The 20,501-nt window shown below is 40.7% G+C and overlaps 1 protein-coding gene across 3 annotated transcripts in view; it reads left to right on the top strand.

The window, feature by feature from the left end:
• Positions 1-14,744, top strand: part of furina (furin (paired basic amino acid cleaving enzyme) a) — a 76,821-nt gene extending 62,077 nt beyond the window's left edge. For all 3 annotated transcript variants that reach the window (XM_061045595.1, XM_061045605.1, XM_061045615.1), the window contains exons 8-16: positions 1,166-1,338; positions 2,697-2,909; positions 5,362-5,462; positions 6,560-6,663; positions 6,865-6,982; positions 10,174-10,353; positions 10,464-10,588; positions 12,245-12,367; positions 13,334-14,744. In XM_061045595.1, coding sequence (XP_060901578.1) covers positions 1,166-1,338; positions 2,697-2,909; positions 5,362-5,462; positions 6,560-6,663; positions 6,865-6,982; positions 10,174-10,353; positions 10,464-10,588; positions 12,245-12,367; positions 13,334-13,941 — 1,745 coding nt within the window. In that variant the 3' untranslated portion in view covers positions 13,942-14,744. The remainder of the gene's footprint in view (positions 1-1,165; positions 1,339-2,696; positions 2,910-5,361; positions 5,463-6,559; positions 6,664-6,864; positions 6,983-10,173; positions 10,354-10,463; positions 10,589-12,244; positions 12,368-13,333) is intronic.
• The last annotated feature ends 5,757 nt before the right edge of the window (positions 14,745-20,501 follow it).

Genomic DNA, 20,501 nt, shown 5'->3' on the forward strand with positions numbered 1-20,501 from the left:
GTTGTAGGGATGGATGTTTTTCTTTTTTCTTTTTGAAGGGTACTGAAGATACTTGAGTTTAGCGAATCACATGGCCCTCTCACAGAAATGCAGGCTGCCATGGAAACACTAGCAGCCCATCATGTGTTTGATGCTTTTGGAGGACTTCAAAGACCCAGAGCTGAGTTCTGTTAACCCATAAAGATCAGTGTGCAGTTACCTGACATGCCATGCAGAAACTGAGAGAAATTAGTTTGCTTTTAGGGTATTTGATTTTTCACCACTTTCTCTGAGGGTGCATGTTTGGAGACAGGGGAAGAGTTCTGTTAAAGGAAAAACCCTCTGAACTTGAGGGGAAGGTAATAGGCTTCCGCCAACAACAAAAACTCTCTATGTGCCTTTCCTGCATTGTTAGCGTGTTCAATCTCGTCAGAACACAATCAATGATCACTTTCAATCATAAATCATCCTTTTTTGAAGCCTGCTGATATGAGCTCGATTTTTACTTTTGTTACAATAAAAGAAAGCTGGTGATCAATACTCACTTATACCAATTCTATCCAGGCGTGTTGAGGAACACGTCTAACGCTTTCTTTCTTTCTTTCTTTCTTTCTCTCTCTCTATCTCTCTCTCTTTCTTTCTTTCTTTCTTTTATCTTTTTATCTGAATCTCCAGCCTCAGAAATCGGCGTCACACTTGAGGAGGCAGCTCACCCACAATGCAGTTCATCTCATTCTATTTCTATGTTTTACAAACTGGCTCCAGTGCTGGAGTGAATCAATAGAGTTGGCGTTGATTTACATGGTGGTGTAAATGACAATATTAAAGTGAATGCACAAAAAATACACAGCAGCATCATGTGCTGCCACACTACATGTGCGGTACAGGCTGTACAACATTGCAAAAAAGTGTGTAAATATGAATATCTGACAGCACTGCAGCGTTGCTGTGTATGCCAATCATTGCTGTACATGAGCACACAGTCTGGTCTTCACAGGGTAATAACAGGAACTAGTACTGACATGCTAGATGTGTCAAATCTTTAAGGTTTCCCTTTAAGAAAATCCTTAAGTCTGTTATCAAGAATTATAAGGGGCTGTGTGATTTAAGCTGCTGTTATGATATACATGTTGTGTCATTGTGTGCATCTGTATGTTAATGTGTTTTTTTGCATGTGCGGCTGCAGGTGTGCGCATGCTGGATGGTGAGGTGACTGACATGGTGGAGGCACAGTCTCTCAGTCTGAATCCCCAGCACATTGACGTCTACAGCGCCAGCTGGGGCCCGGAGGATGACGGCAAAACTGTGGATGGACCTGCCAAACTTGCCAAAGAAGCCTTTCTGCATGGAGTTACAGAGGTGTGTGTGTGTGTGTGTGTGTGTGTGTGTGTGTGTGTGTGTGTGTGTGTGTGTGTGTGTGTGTGTGTGTGTGTGTGTGTGTGTGTGTGTGTGTGTGTGTGTGTGTGTGTGTGTGTGTGTGTGTGTGTGTGTGTGTGTGTGTGTGTGTGTGTGTGTGTGTGTGTGTGTGTGTGTGTGTGTGTGTGTGTGTGTGTGTGTGTGTGTGTGTGTGTGTGTGTGTGTGTGTGTGTGTGTGTGTGTGTGTGTGTGTGTGTGTGTGTGTGTGAAATTATTTACAGCCTGTGTGTTGCTTCCTTTCAGCACTTAGTAATTGAACTGTTCAAGCATGAGAGGACAAAGCGGCAGGAACAAAGCAGTTTTTTTTTTTTACCCCGACAATTATGTATGGAAGGGAATGTCCTGTGAAAGCCACCAGGGAGGAAAATCTTGGAAATTATTAGATGCAGCCCTGACGGAAAGAACGAATAAAAAGTTCCTAATTTTTTTCTTTTTTTAACTTGAAGAGCTTTGTGTATCTGCCAGCTCGTCTTGGTTTTGTTTCAGCTCTTTCAATTAGACTACACATGGTCTCTTCAAGTGTAAATCAAGGTTGTTTTTGTCTGATCACGCGATTAATGGAGCTTCAGAATGTGTCTTTGATTAGCATGTCTTATCATAGCGCTCCAAAAACATGCCTAACAAGATATATTGAGGGCGCTTATCTTAATAAACTCGTCTGCAAGTATCCTAGTAATCTTTATATTAGGGGACCACATGATCATGTCACAAGTCCATCTAGTTATTCAGTGGCAATCTCTTGAATAAGTCAGGATATAAAAACTTTCACATCCGCTCTAGATGAATAAAAACATCCAGCCAGCAAACTGACTCCTGTTACAGAGCTATACGAGTCCAGGCATGTACCACAGAGCTGATTGAAGATGCTGAAACTGACGACACAGATACTTACCACAGTGATGGTGCTGTCAGATGGTGGTGCATAGCTGTGTTTGATCAATGCGGAGAGAGACAGTTCCACTCAAAACAACAAGAGACTCTTAGGTGAATATTATTGCACTTCAAAGGCTGAGAGGTTGGATGATTTATCACTATGAGCTGTAGTCTTACAGTGCCTTTTTCTAATGCATTGCTGTCATGTGATATTTAGTTCTTTTTAATTTATGGGGTGACCACACAGCCCTTGTGATGGATGCTGACTTTTAATGGGCCTGTTTTTAAATGAATTTGCCCTTGTATAATTGGTATTCCTTTTCAAAGATTCAATGAGATGAAGTTATTTCTGCTTAGTGCTGGTCCAAGGACTTGATAATAAATAAATGAATGAATCAATAAATCAATTTCTGTGCATCTTGCTCCAGGGTCGTGGTGGTTTGGGCTCTATCTTTGTGTGGGCCTCTGGTAACGGAGGGAGGGAGAAGGACAGCTGTAATTGCGATGGCTACACCAACAGTATCTACACCCTGTCCATCAGCAGCTCCACCCAGAATGGGAATGTCCCCTGGTACAGCGAGGCCTGCTCCTCCACCCTGGCCACCACCTACAGCTCGGGGAACCTCAACGAGAAGCAGATAGTGAGCCATACTTTTCTGTGTTTTTTTGTCCTTCACAGATGTCCTCCAAACATAATTTATAAGTTCTCCAATAATCCAAGTAATCAACAACAGTTATAATACGCAAAACTTGGGCCATGTTTTTTATTTATAAACAAACAAAAGGATGTTTACATTTAGTGCTACTCAAAACACATTTTGTGTATCCCTGAGGTCCCCAAACACGTTGAATTAACATCCTGTTTCATAAAACATCCTGTTTCATAAAACATTTGCAAAGCAAAATGTGTACATCAATGTTTACTTCCCCTCAGTCTCTGTTGGCACACTGCTGCGTCTTTTTGCATCTTACAGCCACCTGCAGAGCACAGGAGTACCCTGAAACCATTGGCAGCACTTTGTATCCTTTCAGCCACATCTGTGTGCACATGTACGAGGCAAACATCACAGGCACACACCAATTAAAAAAAAAAAAGGCTCCATATTTCCAAAAGAGGTCACAAACCCCTGTAGGAACAAAAATCACTTATCAAAGGAAAAAAAAAACATGAGTTGGTTCTGTCCTCAAATTTGAGGGAAGGGAAATTAGAGGGAAATTAAGAGGGACAGTTTATTGAGGCATAACTTTCTAATCAGTGTAATCTGAAATTAAATTTTGCCAGGGAACTGAATCAGTTATTGAGCTGTGTTTGTGAGTCTTACATTTAGATAAAAAAAATACAACAAGAATATTTAATCTTTTGAGTTGCATTATCAGAGTTACTCAACTTCCTTAGAAAGCTGCCTAAAGTGCTTCTTGACAAACATTACACGTTGTTGCAACATTTATTATCACTTTATTATAAATGACTGTGATTATTTTTCAAATAGACTGGTTATTTGTATCTAATACATTTCATAAAGTATTTTGGAAAACCCTCACTGAGCCTAACGGGAAGCCTTACAAATTCAGCCAATTGTCTACAGTCCAAATAAGCTGCTTACTATCACATATAAAACAAATACTAATAACGATTCACTTTTTGAAAACTGTGAACTGCACAATTCTTTCCAAATATCTTTTAAAAACAAAATTATCTTTTGATAGCGGAAATGTACACATGTATTTTGCTTTCCAGGGACTAAAAGAGTAATTGAGTAACAGCTCAATACATCCAGCTGAATAATAGAGTTTAGAATCACAGCTTTAAATCAAACCTGCTGTCTGGAACACAACTCTTCAATGTTTCTACCTTTTCTTCACTCTTCTTCTCCATTCATCCCGTCTAGGACCATTAAAACTATTATGAATAGTGAACGGCTGAAACTCCATCTGGCAATATGTTGCTGCTTAACATCCCTGTCACATAAAACCACACACACGCATACACACACACACACACACACCCACAAACACAGTCTTTCCCTAGCAGCCAGGCTGACTGGACAGACAGCTTATGACATCTCTGTGACATGTGGCTGGTCCCTTAATGCTTCACTGCTGTACTCATTTAATTGTGCTGTCACTCATGAACCCGGGAATGAAGCGATGGAGGAAAAGAAAAGAGAAAGGGGTTGGACCTCTGGGGGTTAGGCAGCCGTGAAAATCTCCTGTTTATTATGCTCATATTATCCTTCTCTTTCAGTTTGGAGTAATGGGGATATGGGAATCTCCTGAATGCATAATCGGACCATTAAAATCAGTTCTGCCAGTGCATTTATTATTCTGTTTAGTCGGTTAAGCGACCAGTTTCTGGAGGCAGTGCACTGGTCAGCACAAATAGAAGATCTTTGATATGAACTGCTTTGTGCATCACATACACAGACCTCTCCTGTAAGATGACACTATGGGTGACTGGGGGCTTTTCACACGACAACATTTTCTAACCTTTATCCTTCCTGAGATGGATTTTGCAGAGTACAAACATAACGGTTCTGCATCACCTCGCTATGTATTCATGCAGCTCCAGATATTCACTCCTGAGAGCTGCCCTGTACAACCACAGCCATTCTCTCGTCTCATCTAAAACAACATGGATGCTTTCAGTCAGCTCACTGGTAGATGTTAAGAGAGGGTGAGCAGAAATTATCAGATTTCCCTCCTTTAAATTTCCAACTGGCCCACGGAGTCATGCTGAGGACTTTTTGTTCCTACACTTTAATCTTTTGAAGGTTTCTGCCTCGAGCAAATACATTTGATGAGTATAAGACGAAGCGAGCGAAATATCAGGTTGCTAGAGATTTCATATTTTGTGGATATATTCTTTAAAACTGAAAGCACAAGAAGGCAAAAATTAGAATTCAGAGACTCTGTGTATTGGCCAAAGAAATCAGAGTGAATTAGTAGAGGGTTAGGTCTGTATATGTTCGCTTTCTAACAACATCAACAAGTAAAGTCCAAGCCCTGAGGCATTCTGATAGACAGAAAAGTGTAAGAACAACTTTCAGTTTTTGCTCGAGCTGTTTTTAAGCCCACCATGTTCATCTTCCCTAGGTGACTACAGACCTCAAATCAAAATGCACAGACTCCCACACAGGCACCTCTGCCTCTGCCCCGTTGGCTGCTGGGATCATCGCTCTCGCCCTCGAGGCCAAGTAAGTGCTTATCATCCTTTTTCTGCTTGGCAATCCTCCTCTAGTTATTCAGTCTCTTTCTCATCCTCTCTTATCTGCATATTTTCCTGACTTTTGCTGATTAAAATCCTTTTATCCTATGTAAATTTAAAGTGTTAAAATGAATGGACTCAGGATTAGAGTGCTTTATTATTCTACAGTAAGTCATTGGTCATCTTGCATGCAAACTAAAATATTCAGAAAAACCCTGCTATCACTTTTCTGGCACATCGTTTTAATTTTTTAATGCAAATTGGTTATTAAATGGCAATCAGAAAAACATCATTCTTCTTTTTTCTGCACACACTTTCAGACAGCTGATATTCCATTGAACACACTTTTTAAATATCTGCCCTAAATTGCTTTTGGTCTGTTTTTTAATCTTTAGTTCTGCTTGATTATCCCATGTTATGAATTACTTTTAACCTCCCTGCCTGACAGATTTCTGCAGAGAGTTTAGAAAAAAAAAAAGGAGCACAATTTGATGTTAGCACTAATCATTCCTATCCAGTCACGCAGCACTAATGGAGGGACAAACAGGAACAGCAGAACTACTGAAAATGAGTAATTAGTCTTGTGGCAAAACAAAGTGAGGTGATGGAAAAGGATTGCAATTAGGGGTGGATGTGATGAGAAAATAATCCAGCAGAGTGACTACGTAATATAATTCATTTTAATAAATCTGCAAAAAACAATTATACGATGAAAGTTAAACACAACCATGACCTCATGTTACCCCAATGTTGTGGCATTTTCTTTTCATCTTGTATGGCTGCAGGCTGGAAAACACTTTTGGAAACATTTAGCTAAAGGGCAGTAACTGGGTTCTAACTCATGTTTGATATAAATTAAGTGTTATACAGGAGAGTGTGTTACTGTTTCCTCATTGTTTTCTGTATTTAATCAGCTGTCCACCTGTTTTCACTGTAAGACTTGTTGTCAGAGGTTTGTTTGATCTGTCGAAGAGCTTTAACTTTCTATCAAAGTCAGAGTCTCACCATGTGTGTGTCCGTGTGTTTCTCCTCCTTTTATGTGGCTCTGTGCGTCTTTGTTTGTGTTTGCATATTCACATGTTCCAGTAAGAACCTCACCTGGAGGGACATGCAACATCTGGTTGTGCGAACGTCTCACCCTGCCCACCTGCTCACCAACGACTGGAGGACCAATGGGGTTGGCCGCAAAGGTATGGCGACTGCTTTCAAGTTGTCTTCTGCCTTCTTCATTCTTCAGAGGTCTTTGATGCTAATGAATATGTTATAATAATGAAGCAACAATGTCCATAGAGGTGATATGAAAGCTGGAAAAAGACATGCACACTGTGTAGCTCATCTCAAATATCAGTGCATGCAGACTTTCATGTGTGTTTCCTCTCTTCTCGCTGCAGTTAGTCACTCATATGGATACGGTCTACTTGATGCCAGTGCAATTGTGTCTCTTGCAAACACGTGGACCAGTGTGGGACTACAGCGGAAATGTGTGATCACCATGGTCTGTGACCCAAGGTTAGTACACTAAACACTCGCATACATTTAGATACCCAAAGGTCTTTGAATCGATGTGAAGACTTTGATCACAAATGTCCACATGAAATAAAAGCTATCACTTGTTGTTTAAATAAAGTTTAAAAACTAATTAGGTCTGGGGCGCTGGTGGCGTAGAGGTTAGTGCGCGCGCCCCATGTATGGAGGCTGTAGTCCTCCAGGCGGGCGGCCCGGGTTCGAGTGTGACATGTGGCTCCTTTCCCGCATGTCGTTCTCCACTCTCTCTCCCTGATTTCTGACTCTATCCACTGTCCTATCTATTGAATAAAAAAAATTAAAAATAAAAAAAGCCAAAAAGCCAAAAAAAAAAAACGAATTAGGTCTAATAAGTGATCAGTTCATATCAATTTGAACGCAACCCTTGTGGCTGAACCCTAAACTGCCTGGTAGAATTAATTTAGTTCATTTGAAGTGAATCTGCTGGCACTTGAGAGAGACAGGCTTAAGTTATTGTGAGGCAGTGCCTTACAACCTTTCCTTAACACACACTTCTCCAACTCTTGATTTAGAAAAGACAAACTCCCCCAAAATACACAACATACTTTGTATACAGAAAATATCGATAATGACGAAACCGCACAACTTAGGCTCCAGGCCACACAGACAGAAAAATATTCACACAGACGGAGAAAGACAGCATGCAAAGTACAGTACAGAGGGAGTGAGAAAAAAGAAGAATATTCTTGGGACGGTGCAAATCATTTCAATGCAATGAAAGACAAGTGAGAGAGAGACACACAGACACAGTTCCAAGGACATTTGATGGTCCAGCAGAGAAGCCAGGGTAAAACAAGAGAGTCAAAGGACAAAAAGTAGGATACAATGTCAGAGGGAGGGAATTTGATCCTAACAATAAACAGCAGAACTGATGCACAATGAATGTATGATAAACGCCGCAGATTGTTTTGTTTTTTCCTCTAAAGCGTTCCTTGAATTAGTGGCTTGAAGTGGTTTTGGATACTGAAATTAAACTGGTCAAAAATAGACTGAAGATGTAAGAGATGTTCAGGTCTGTTTGAGCTGTGATGTCTTACTGCAGTGACACGTTCTGTCTTTATCTTTTAGTTGTGCGTCTCATTTGTATCTGTGTGCAGACGCTCAGCTCAGCTCCAGATGTAGCTTTAAAAAAAGGAAAAGATCATTTGTCATTTCTTGTTTTCTCTGCACTGTTGAGGCTCTTCGTTTCTCCTCAGCCATCTTCTTTCTTTTTCTGGTGGCGTCAGAGTCAAAACGCATTCTGACATCCTCTCTTCATTATGCGCTCCCTGCCACTTCTCTTGCTGGGCCTGAGCTTTCTCTCTCTTTTTACTGCAGCTGTGAGATGCTCAGAGCAGATGGTTCGAGCGTCTGGGAGCAGCAGTCGAGGCAGGTTATTCAATTGAGATTTTTAGGTGTTTAGCTGGCTCATTTATCGAGAATGACATGAAATGAGTCAGCAGGTAGGCGCTCAGTGTCTTTCCAGCCGTCACTTACATCCAGTCATCATGAGTGTGTTCAAAAAAGACACATATTCAGGGACACTGCAGTACTGCATGAGGACATAAAAATTCCCACAATTCTCCCTCACATTGATCTGGGCGTTTGTAACAGATGATGAATTTGGAGTTTTAAGAATACTGCTTCTCTTTAAGAGAAAGATTTGTTAATGGATTCAGGAGTGATGAGCGTTTGCAGGTCATTCTGTTGAATTGAATTGGTGAATTTGAAATAGACTAAGCATAAAGTACAAAAGCATTATGCATGAAGACATATGAGCGTACTGAGAGAAGTCTGCACACTGTTCTGAACAAACTTGATCCAAATTAACATTAAAATGTTTCATTATTTTACACTGGAGTGCTGCACACTGAAGCTCGGGAATGGATTGATGATTTAGAAACACTCTGTCCTCTCCAAAGCGTACTTAGCCAAATGGATGGCATTCCCTGGTGTTGGCTGGAATATTTTGGTAGCCCTGAGATGCTTTATTCACACTGCATTAAGATCATCTTTGTGTCTCCTCCCAAGGATTATTGCACTAAGCAGATTTAATTAAAAAAAATATTTAATTAATTATTTTAAATATGTGATAAATGTGTTGTGAAATGATCTTCATGCATTGGACCTGATCCACTGGAAGCTGCAGAATGCCATGGAAAACAATAAGCAGAAGCAATATTAAAAAAGATAGATGAATTATGTCCATTCATCTTGAGTGCTTGTGATTCTCAACATCAGAAGGATTGTCCATCATCACTGAGGTGATTGTCACCTGCAGCTGCTACTGAAATGTTTATCGATAAAGGTCCAATGTTGTCGTCTCTTTTTGTTGGCCAGTTGCCCTCATATATTCTCGTTGATTCCATGCACTGACTGAATGGTAGATTGCCAGTTACAGGTTGGACTCTCTCTCTGTGGGTGCTCGTAAAACAGATGCCACGGCTCCAGCAGAGCCACAAATGTTCCTCCCTTAGATCTTAATTCATGGACGCCTGTGCTGCAGCAGTCAGCTGGCAATCATAAATCAACTTCAGCAGCCATTTGTATAAATTTCCCTTCTCCAAGGTTTTCTGACTCTACCTCGAAACACCACAAAATACATATTGTATTTGCCCAAACATGCAAATTTGGGCTGCTGTGTTGCTGCCAATTTGCATCATAAAATAATGTGGGCAGTCACTATGCGACTGGCTGGCATCTAGAAAAGTGCTTCAGTATATTAACCTTTCCACTGTTTCTGTGTGAGGCTGCTACAAAGGTCAAGAGTGTTTATGAAGTCTTTTAAAATTTTACCAGACTGAACCTGGAGGGACCGTGTCTTAAACCAGAGTGACAGTTTAGTGATCACAACACATCGGTGTCACTAAAAGCCAACACCTTTCTCCTCCTCAGTATTGTTACGGATTCATGTAATCTCCTAAGCGGATTTGGAGGGAGACTCCAAAAAAAAAAAAGGGGGGGGTGCTTTATTTCCACAGAGGACACTGGGTCTACAGGTTGTGAGACATTAATCCTGTTCAGGCAACAAACTCTTCACCCTTCACAGGCTGGCACACAAGCCAGGAGCAAAATGTCACACTCACACACACACTTACATGGACTCTGGCCGTGTGCTTGTGAGTTTGGGATAAGCTAATGTACTACTCTGTCTTTTTATGTCATGTGTTTTTCAGGAACATCGGCAGCCATTTATCCATAAACAAGAGTGTGGATGCCTGCTTTGGAACAGACAGTCATGTGACCTCACTAGAGCACGTCCAAGCTCGCCTCACCCTTTCCTACAACCGCAGAGGAAACCTAGCGATCCACCTCATTAGTCCGGCAGGCACACGCTCCACGCTGCTCCACCCCAGGTACAAACACACAGATACACAAATATTTAGACTGACCGTATGAAAAAAGACAAACGGAACAAGTAGATAAACACAAAATGTTATCACTCGTGCTCATCTTCCTCCTGCAGACCTCATGACTACTCCTCAGAGGGGTTTAATGACTGGGCATTCATGACCACCCACTCCTGGGACGAGAACCCAACTGGGGTGTGGACACTGGAGATCGAGAATGTGGCTGGCGCCAGTGACTACGGTAAAGCATCTTTGTTGTTTATTTGTTGAGTACCTGATCTCTTGGTTGGAGCTGTGAAGCTGAATCTGAGCAGATCTGCTACAATTCTTAAAGCTTTGAGCTTGATAAAGTGGTCAAGTGCAGGACTTCACTAAAAATGTACTATTTCATAGTTATCCAAACCTGAGCTTTTGCATTAACATAATTACAAAAGTCAGAAATTATCCAGATAAATGACAGACATTTTATTTTTAAAGCAATACTTTGGCTGTGTAAATCACTCACTCATTCCTTATGTAGTGAGTTTAATGCAGTGGACTATATAGTGCACTCACTCAGCAAAATTAAAAAACATTTCGGACACAACTCGCCGGCCGCTGACAGTGACATCATTGTTGTCGTGCCAATAAAACGTGCAGCTTAACAACGGCAGAGGATCAATAATAACAGTAAATAACAGCATGAATTTCAGTGATGACTTCTATTATACTGAGTGTATTTTCACGAAACATTTACAAATAATAAATACATATAAAATATAGAATTTTACATATGAGACATATTTTCGGACCAAAACTCAATTATTTATTCTCCTGGACTCTGGTCTCATGTCTGTCATCGTCATTAGGACAAACTAACATTATTAACGTTGAAGATCTTATACTCTTTATTTAAACCGATCATAGATTTCAGTAAAACGCTCCAAATAAGAACTTTATTGTGTTTCAGTGTTCACGTTGGTCGACTCCTCTCGTCCGTCTGAGAGCAGCCGAGTCAAACGCCACTCTCCGCTCGTAAAAATCTTTTGAACCACAATGCATGCTGGTATATATAGCTCAAATATATGTATCTGTAGTAGTGCACAATATAGTGAATAGGGCGTGATTCAGACACAGCCTCTGTCTCTCAGTAGGTGCACATTTTACCTATTGGCTGGAGGCCTGTGTATAATGGCCATGCTGTCATACCATTTGGATGCAGATAGAGCTCAAGCTAGCTATTAGCTGCCCTCAGCTTGCCACTTTAGTAGCAAAAAAAACATTTCTTTTTTCATTTGGATTCAGGAGGTATGTGTCGCAAACACAGGTATAATGTAAAACACGAAGTACAGCAGGTAGAAATAAAAAAACTGAGGTATAGCTTAGATGCACTCTATCACACTTGATATCATTATTGCAATATTGGACGATAAAATGAAATATTGCAGATTTTTCTCATATCATGCAGGCCTAGTAGAGTGAAGAGTTATTTCTTTTTGTTTGCCCTTGGCTCGTGCACCAGCGACCTACAGCTTCTAGATATCGCTGGTCCAACTACAACAACAAGCTGAGTCCAAGAAAGCCCCAGAAAACAGATAAATGTGCCACCGCTCCCTCCTCAGTGTGGAGTCATTGAAGAAAGTGGAACCTCTTACAAGGCCCCACACTTCATGATCCCTCTCAGACTTTCACTTTAAAACACTCCTATTAGGCACAGAGAGAAATCATGCTGTCTTAAATTGAGGCTCGTTTCCTGTCACTTTATGCCAAAAAAAACAAAGAGTCACCAATAAGAGAGGACACATTTACTTAATCCACCCCTAGAGGTGGCACGGCCTTAATGTTTCTGACAGCCCTGCTTTACTTTGCGATTAATTTCACTTTTTTTTTCACCTCTGTCACTTATCTCTCCTCTTAGGCACTTTGACCCAGTTCATCCTGGTGCTGTACGGTACCGGCTCAGCGTCCTCCAGCTCCTCTGAGAAGGCTCAGCCTGGTGACAGCAGCTGTAAGACCTTGGACCTGAGGCAGATTTGTATCGGTAAGACTGATTCTGCCACTGTCACAACATCTGAGGTGGAGTGGGGTAATTAATGTGTCATGTTGAGATTTGACATGTGAAGCAGTGTAGACATTATGAGGTTAATAAGATGAAATATTATACCATGCTCACTGTGCAGCAGCGTGGGCAGACCTCTTATTGCAAACGTCGTCTGATTATGTCGCTATATTAACTACCTGCAGGTGAGATCAAATACAATTTCTCTCCAGGTCCCTTTTTAATAATCTCATTTAAATTTAAAGATGTCCATTCTGCCCGCCTTTATTCTTAATACAAATTTTGCTATAGGCAAGGTCTCCACATACTCTCCCTCCTCGTGTGTGAAACGGTGACAGTCTGACCTCTACAGGCTGTCAGAGGCACTTACAGACAGCAACAAATACGGAAATAAATTGAGGGTTTAAACAATTTTATAAATAAAGTTTGGTCCTCATATGGTTATAATAAACTATGTTTTACATAAGGGCTGTCTGACAATTATACTCTCTTCTGTTCATTAAGAAATTGACAAAATCCTGCAGTGTGTTAGATTTCGCTCCTTTTGTTGGCTCACACTCCTGTTTTCAGCTCTGTTAGCTTCCAGCACCAACAGTCTGTTAATTGCCTTTAAAGACAATAGTCTGCATCTGGACCTGCTGCATATGAAAAAGGCTGTGTTGATCTTTAAGATGCTGCACAAATCTAAAACTTTTCATCATTATCTTTTTCTCCACAAAAGTAGCACTAACAAAAGTGTAAATGGCGACTCCACAGTCAGTCTCACACTGACAAGATACCAAACAACCCTAGCATGAACATTCAATGAACACAATTTAGACACAGTATGTGTTACCATACAAACTATCCTCACTGAATCTGAACTTTCGTTTCAGGGTTTCTTCTGACTGATGTGTAAAGGTAAAAAGTTGTGTGTCTTCTTAAGTCAGTTTTGTTTCTCTGTTACAGAGTGCAACACGGGCTACTACCTCTTTCAGCAGGGCTGTGTGAAAGAATGTCCTGCAGGTTTCTCTGTGGGCTCGCAGCCTCTCAACTACACCGTGGGAAACTCCATAGCACCGGCTTCCGTCCCCACTTGCCTGCCCTGCCTGTCGCCCTGCCTCACCTGCAGCAGCCTCAGCAGTCAGGCCTGCCTGTCCTGCCCCCCTCACAGCTCGCTGGACCCCATTTCTGGAACATGCATGCACCAAAACCAGTTCATGCGTGAGTCCCCCGGTAGCTTCATGGTCGGCCAGGGGGACCCCAAATCGCAGCTCCAACTAAGCTCCCGGTTGCCCATCACAATCGCCGTGCTCAGCTGCATGGCCATCATGGCCACCTTTGCTGGCATCTTCCTGCTGCTGCAGCTGCGCTCCGGCGCGATCATCAAGCTGCCCTCCCTGGAGGCCGGTGGCGGCCTAGGGGGCAGCTTCAGCCTTGGGGGTAATAGGGTGGTGTCGTACCGTGGAATACCAACAGTGTGGGGGGATGACGGGGTAAACACAGACTCCGAAAACGAAGAGTCTGATGTCCACAACGAGAGGACTGCCTTTATCAAAACACAAAGTGCTCTTTAATGCCTCCCAACACATCCCTCCCACATCCCACTTTAAAACACCCCCCTTGGTGTCTTCAGTCACTGTCTTCTCTGGTTTTATCTCTCTTTCTGTTTCACTTCTGTTTCTGTCTTACTGGAATTTCTTTGAGTCCTATTCAGGACCTCGTCATCCACTCTGCAGTGAGAGACCTGGCTTGAAGCAGCTGTCTCTCAGAGTTGGAGGAATGGCCCCAGCTTTGCTCTGTTCACACTTGGACGCACTTCTATTAAACTGGCTCTCTCCCTCCTCTTGCCCTCAATCACTAACAGTGTCCGTCTGTGCGGAGTCCATTTTCCCCTCCAGCTCTGTCTCCTATTTTGTTACTGTAAACAACTGATTATGGTTTGCTTTCTTCCTCTTTATTCCTCTTCCCATCAGTCTGTGCAGTAGCCAGATGAGATTGTTGAATGAGTGCGTGTGACTGAGCGAGCATGATTGTGTAAATCTGATGCAGTGTAGTGCCCTTTTTAAAGAAGCTAAAGCCGGTCCTGTCACATTTACTACCGAAGTGATAACACGAACTTGTAATATGAGGCAGTAAATCGGATTAGGAGAGACTGATTCTCTCCTAGTGTTGTTTAGTGGCATCAACGTCTAAAATCTGTCCAGAAAGCTCCACTGAGCTGAGCAATTTAGAAAAATTCACAAATCAAAAGCATTACAGTTGTCAGACTCTTAATGATTTCTAATAATGTGTCACCAAAACAGTCTGAGAGCTTTCTGAATATCTGACCTCTTTCTTTTTTAAGATGAGATGTTTCATATTTACCTAAAAACTAAAATCCATCTCTCACTAAGTCTTTCATAGATCCATGTAGTTATTCATCTCGGTGTGATTGGGGCTTCAGTTCTGTTTGTTCACACAATCTGCACAGATCTCTTTGCTCTGGCCAAACAAATGTTGGAGTCACACATCCAGCAAAGCTTCCTTCTTCCTTTTGGGATTCCAGATCTACTCTCAGAAACGATAAACTCTTCTGCACTCGTAACTTCCGAGCTGTCACAGGAGGGTATCTAAAAATCTGATACATTTAAAAAAAAAAAAAAAAGGCTACTCCATCAACCCTGAGGCACAATCCCTTCCAGGGATATTTAATTTCTGTGAGTGAAGTGCTCTCATCCTGAGGCTGGGAGAGAAAGTTGAGGAGCTGATAGAACAAAATGTGACTGAGGAGAACAAGAGATTCTACTTAAAGAAGCTGTGCAGACACTTTAACAACAAATCGATGCTTCCTTTTTTTTTTGTCAGACAAATTAGCATTACAGGAACTCATTACACACGCCTCATATTATATAACAATTTGTGTGTGTGTGTGCGTGCGTGCCTGCGTGTAACCAGAAATCCACGTCTGCCCTCTAAAGTGAAGGTTTCCTCTCCTCCTTCATCTCTTTCACAAATCTTAAATACATTTTTAAAAATGCTGCATTGAGACCCCACTCTCTTTAGTGTCTCTGTACTTACCCTCCAGTCTTCTTCTAATCTGAATTTCAGATTATGTCTTTCAGCGTACTCTGCAATTAATTATATTCAGACTGAAAGTGCAGAAACTATTTATTCAGAGAGATTTCAATCATACCTTCAGGGGAGATTGTTTTAAAGTGATTTTTCTCCTAAGCTGGTTATCGTCTAAAATATGCATCTCGTGATTCAATCCAGAGTAGATATTTTCAATCCATTGAGCTCACTTTTATTTTATTTTATTACTTGCATTGATTTTTCATTTTGATTTTTCATTTCGTTTCCAGTAGTAAAACAATGGAGCTTGCTGAGAGAGGTTGTCATGGTGATGGCATGCATACAAAACTGCAGCTGCTCATCCTTTTATCTACCTCTCATATCATTCAGCAAGGGTTAATGTGCTGTAATAGGAGCTGTTATATAATTATTGAGGGCATATTATATGTAGGTCGCTTATGGAATCATGTTTCCTGAATGATTTAGGAGAATCTACATGTTACTGAGTCAAACGTATTTAGGAGCATTTCCGAAACTGTAATGCTGCTGTGTAATTCCTCGTGTCCTGAATCCCCATCTCCCCTGGAATTGATTTTCATTTTTTTTAGGATCAGCATCAATGGGCTGTCACACCTGGGCTCTAAAAACCTGTTGTTTAAAATAAAATGGGTGAAAGGATCTTTTATCGCTCTTGTTGGTCAGCATTTGAGTGCTAAATCAACTCAGTTCCTACCCAGAGTTCGCTCATTGACTAAGATCTTTTTGTTCTTAAGTTTGACAATCAAAAGATAACCTTGCATTGATGCTGAGAAATGTTCATCAGGACACAAAAAACTATTTTACTACTTTTGGTAGGAAGCCTTCTCAGAAGGTGCTTTTATCTGAAATATGCAGAACTGAATGTGATGCCAATTGCTAAACAACGAAAGAGAAAGCTAGAGAAAAAAAGAAATAAAACAGAACAGAAAAAATAGAGTTTCTATCTTAGTCCTGCCAATATCCTCTTTAAAATAATGGAGAAGATTTTCTATGAAATGCTCTCAATCACAGCACTGAGCCAGGAAGCTTGATTCGTCTCAGACAGCCGTTACAGGTGAATCAAATTTGGCTCATCGCGGCAGTTTCAGCCAGGAGAAACTAAAGCGTTTTGAAAACCCAGCTGAAAACGAGGATTTTCTAGAAAGTGCCCTCTGAAGAAGTGAAGCTAATGTGGCTGCAGAATAATGAGTGTGTGCTGCACAACTCTGTGTGATGTACATTAGTGCCTACTGCCATTTAGGCTCTTATTAGCCCCAGTTTAAGGAGGATGCTAATCTAAAAAATGTAATAACTTGAGCCACAGACTCTGTATCGACTTCCCAGCGTGTTGTGTAAACAACGGATTATGGGCTAATGTGGCACCAAAATCGCTTCCATTAAATTCAATTCTGGATGCTCAGTTAGCTTTTTTTAATCAGAACTATAATGTGGGACTCTCTCTGATGTATTTATGAGTATAGTCATGTCTGTATTTTCAGTTGTCCATCTTTACTTCCAGAAGATTTGTACTGCTTCCTGAAAGACTATAGCTGCCCCTAAAATGAAACATTTTGGGGTGTTTATTCAACTCTCTTCTGCCCTCTAGGGCACACACAAAATGATTTATTCATTTTGTCTTCATGTCTCATCCACTACAGCCTGAAAACTCAAAAGTTTAACCTGATTAACTCAGAGCTTTGTGCATTCAAGTGTTTCACTTTTAAGAGAGGCGTGAATGTGGAAAGCATTAAGTAGCTGCTGAAAAACCATTCGCAGCGGGCTCACTCTTTCACTGCAAAGATGTGATGGAAACCACACACTAAAAAAAAAGGTTCTCTAATTATGCCAGACAGCAGCACACTATGAAAACTCTACCACTCAACTGGCACCAAAATGTGAAGCCTCCTCATGAAAGTAACAACAACGTTGCTATAAAATAATCTGCAAATCCAAATTGTCTCCTCTCATGGATAAAGATAAGAGTCGCTCATGGGGAGGATGAAGGTTTTTTTTTCTATCCAGCTGAAATATTTAAAGCTCCATTTTGCTTCATTCCTGCCTTAGGATGTAGTCAGAAGTGATCAATATGAAGTCAGATGGAGTAAATAGGAGCAATATCTTTGGCATAACCAAAGACAATCATTTGAATGCTGTCTTTTTAGCGTCATGACGTGTTGCGTTCAGGTTTTCACAGTCCATCGATCCCTTCACTTGTGTTCAAAGTCTTTTGTTGATATGATTCTGTCATCTCTGCCTTTTTTGGAAGACCTGCAGCGACAGCCTGTATGTTCAGCAGCTGTGGAGGGGGGAGGTAGAATGTATCCCATCCCCATTAACTTAAGGGCTGAATCAGATGTGCGTGTGTGTACATGCTTGTTTTAGTAGAAATGAAACACTTTGTGAAGGTGTTTGGGGCGTGGTCGGTCAGAGTATTGACCTCCTCCTGCCTCGTGTTGCAGTTTCTGGCTTGTGGCTGCACACAGTACCTTACAGATTTGTGACCTATGAATAATGTACAAGAATGACTATCTAACACGGGACAAAACTCTAAAATAAGGCCTATTTTTGTACTATATGACTGGTGCAGTGTAATTTCTTGTAATTTAAAGATTTTTTTGCTCTTGTTTTTTTTTTCTCCTTTTTATTTAATTGATGTCAATTATAGATTCTACTAAAAATAAAGATCTATGCAAATTTAAATGTGTTTTTATTATCTTTATTACACCTGCAAAAATGTATTTATATTCTGTTATGAGTAAAGAATTTGATTTGAGGAGTGCGGGATAGCCTCGTGATTAAGTTGCCACTGTGGGTTCTATCCAGCCTCCCTCTGCTGCATGTCATTCCCCACGCTCTCCTCCCAAAAATTCCTCACGGCAAAAAATGTACAAAGAATATCTTTAAAAAAATAAATAAACACCACTGAAGATAAAGTAAAGATCAGCCATAATGCAGAAAACTGAACTAAGAGAGGGAGTTAGCTATGAAGCTAATTCACATCTGTGGTCTCTGGGCAGGTAGATCCAAAAAAAAAACATACATTACAATAAAAACAATACAGACTTCACAGTTTATCACATGAAAAAGACATAAAACTACAATGCATTCCCTTCAAGTTGGTTCCATACAAGGTTTGTGTCACTGCCCATAGATTGGTTTGCCTTGAGCCATGTTTCAAGTTTTGTTTAAAACACTGAAGCATGCTCAGACTCTGATATGACTGCATTATAGGGGATTTGAGTTCCACTTTTCTGTGGTTCTCAATGAGAAAGCTGATTGTCCGAAAACAGTGTTTGTAATTTAGCTGATCAGTCACCCCTTGCTGTTGCCCTGGTCCGCCTAGCATTGTTCCTGCAGAGTGCCTGATCATGAATTAATGTATACATAAGACACGGCTGCAAAACAAAACAACAAATTGCAAAGCTTAATTATACTTGAATGATGTTACAATGGTGGCACCTCCTTTTGTTTATAGCAAGATAACTTTCAATGTATTTAAGTTTAAAACTGAACTTAATCTATTACTTCACCCTCAAATGAGTTACTACAAACTTCAAACATATTGCCCGGCATAGGCGTAATTTATGGGGGGGGGGGGAACCAGCCACCACAACCCACCCAATATGATATCATAATTATTGATAATGAATGTTAAGTATTATAAGCACGACAATGTGGTAGATTTTCTCAATTTAGCAGTAAAAAATAGTGACGTTCGTCTGCGCCCCCTCCCGCTCTGAGATTTGGTTTTACCCACCTCAGACCTGTGCGTCCCTCCCTCCTCTCTCTCCCCGTGTATGTATGAAGCCAGCACGAGAGAAAGACAACAATTTTAAGTTGTTGGTTGGGCAAAATAATAAAAATATCTTCCCAACAGGAGGTACGCTACTGCTAGGGCTCCAGTGCCACCACTCACGAGTCAAATAATGTTAATTGAACAAAAGTTAGTCCTACTTTCTGCTGTGCTGTGTCTTAGCCAGTTAGCCAGGAGAGCTCTGTGCGGTCACTTCATCAGCCAAAGATCGTCTATATACATGAAGATGATTGTTCCGTGAAATAATGATAAGGATATCATGTCGATGTTGCTTTTTTGACTTTTTGTATTTAAATTGTGCCTTGTAAGAGCATACCATTCCTACCTGCTCATCTGAAACCTCAGAAAATGACAACGTTTTGCTGCAATGTAAAGTTCAGTCAAGTATACAATCCTGTTTGATTGTAAGGTGTGTTGTGTTGGAAAGTTGTCTTATATGTTGCTTTGAATTTTATGGTTAAAACTTTTGATTGTTGTGAATGTGATTTATGTTATATTTTCACTATGCTTGTGATCTGTCTCTCTACCTGAGCGGCTCATGCAGCCTGTGTGTGTTTATGTTTATTTACTTGAGCAAATAAATGAAGTTTATGGTCGTAATATTATATTTATATATATATATATATATATATATATAGTTAAATATTTTCTCATGCGGGACATGTCCTCAGACCTGTTACGCCCTTGTTGCCCGGTATAATATTACTGGCTCTTGCTGTCGGCTGTGATGTGCGATCTGCTTCAACTTGACCTTTTGTAGATGTTGGATCTAAACACCAGAGCAGGCATTTCCTCTGTGGTCTCTAAAACCTGCCTGAGCTGCTTCATTTATGCTTGTCTCTTCTATTCACCCTTTCTGTATCATGAGTGCGTTTGATGATTTATAGCTGCTGTAATTACGTCAATGAGTTTACAGCTGAGAGGCTGCATATCTCACAAACCACATCATAGATAGAAGTAATGAAGTGAGACCCAGTTCACACAGTGGTATAAATAGAATGAAATGTTTTTTCATATACTGTGTATGTAACAAACATCATCAGCAGTTTTTACAGCCTGCTGTGGTCCACAGCGATAACCAGTGTTAAAAAAAAGAAACAAAAAATCTTTTTAAAAAAACAGCCATTTCTCACAGTTGTGTAGCACTAGGCTAACTAACTTTTTATTATTTTCTGCTATTTATGTTAAGTAGATGAGCATGTTGAATTCAGCAGTAAAACCTGCACCTGTCGGCGTCAGACCTCAGATCAC

The sequence above is a fragment of the Labrus mixtus genome, chromosome 1, assembly GCF_963584025.1.
Source record: "Labrus mixtus chromosome 1, fLabMix1.1, whole genome shotgun sequence".
Lineage (NCBI taxonomy): Eukaryota > Metazoa > Chordata > Actinopteri > Labriformes > Labridae > Labrus > Labrus mixtus.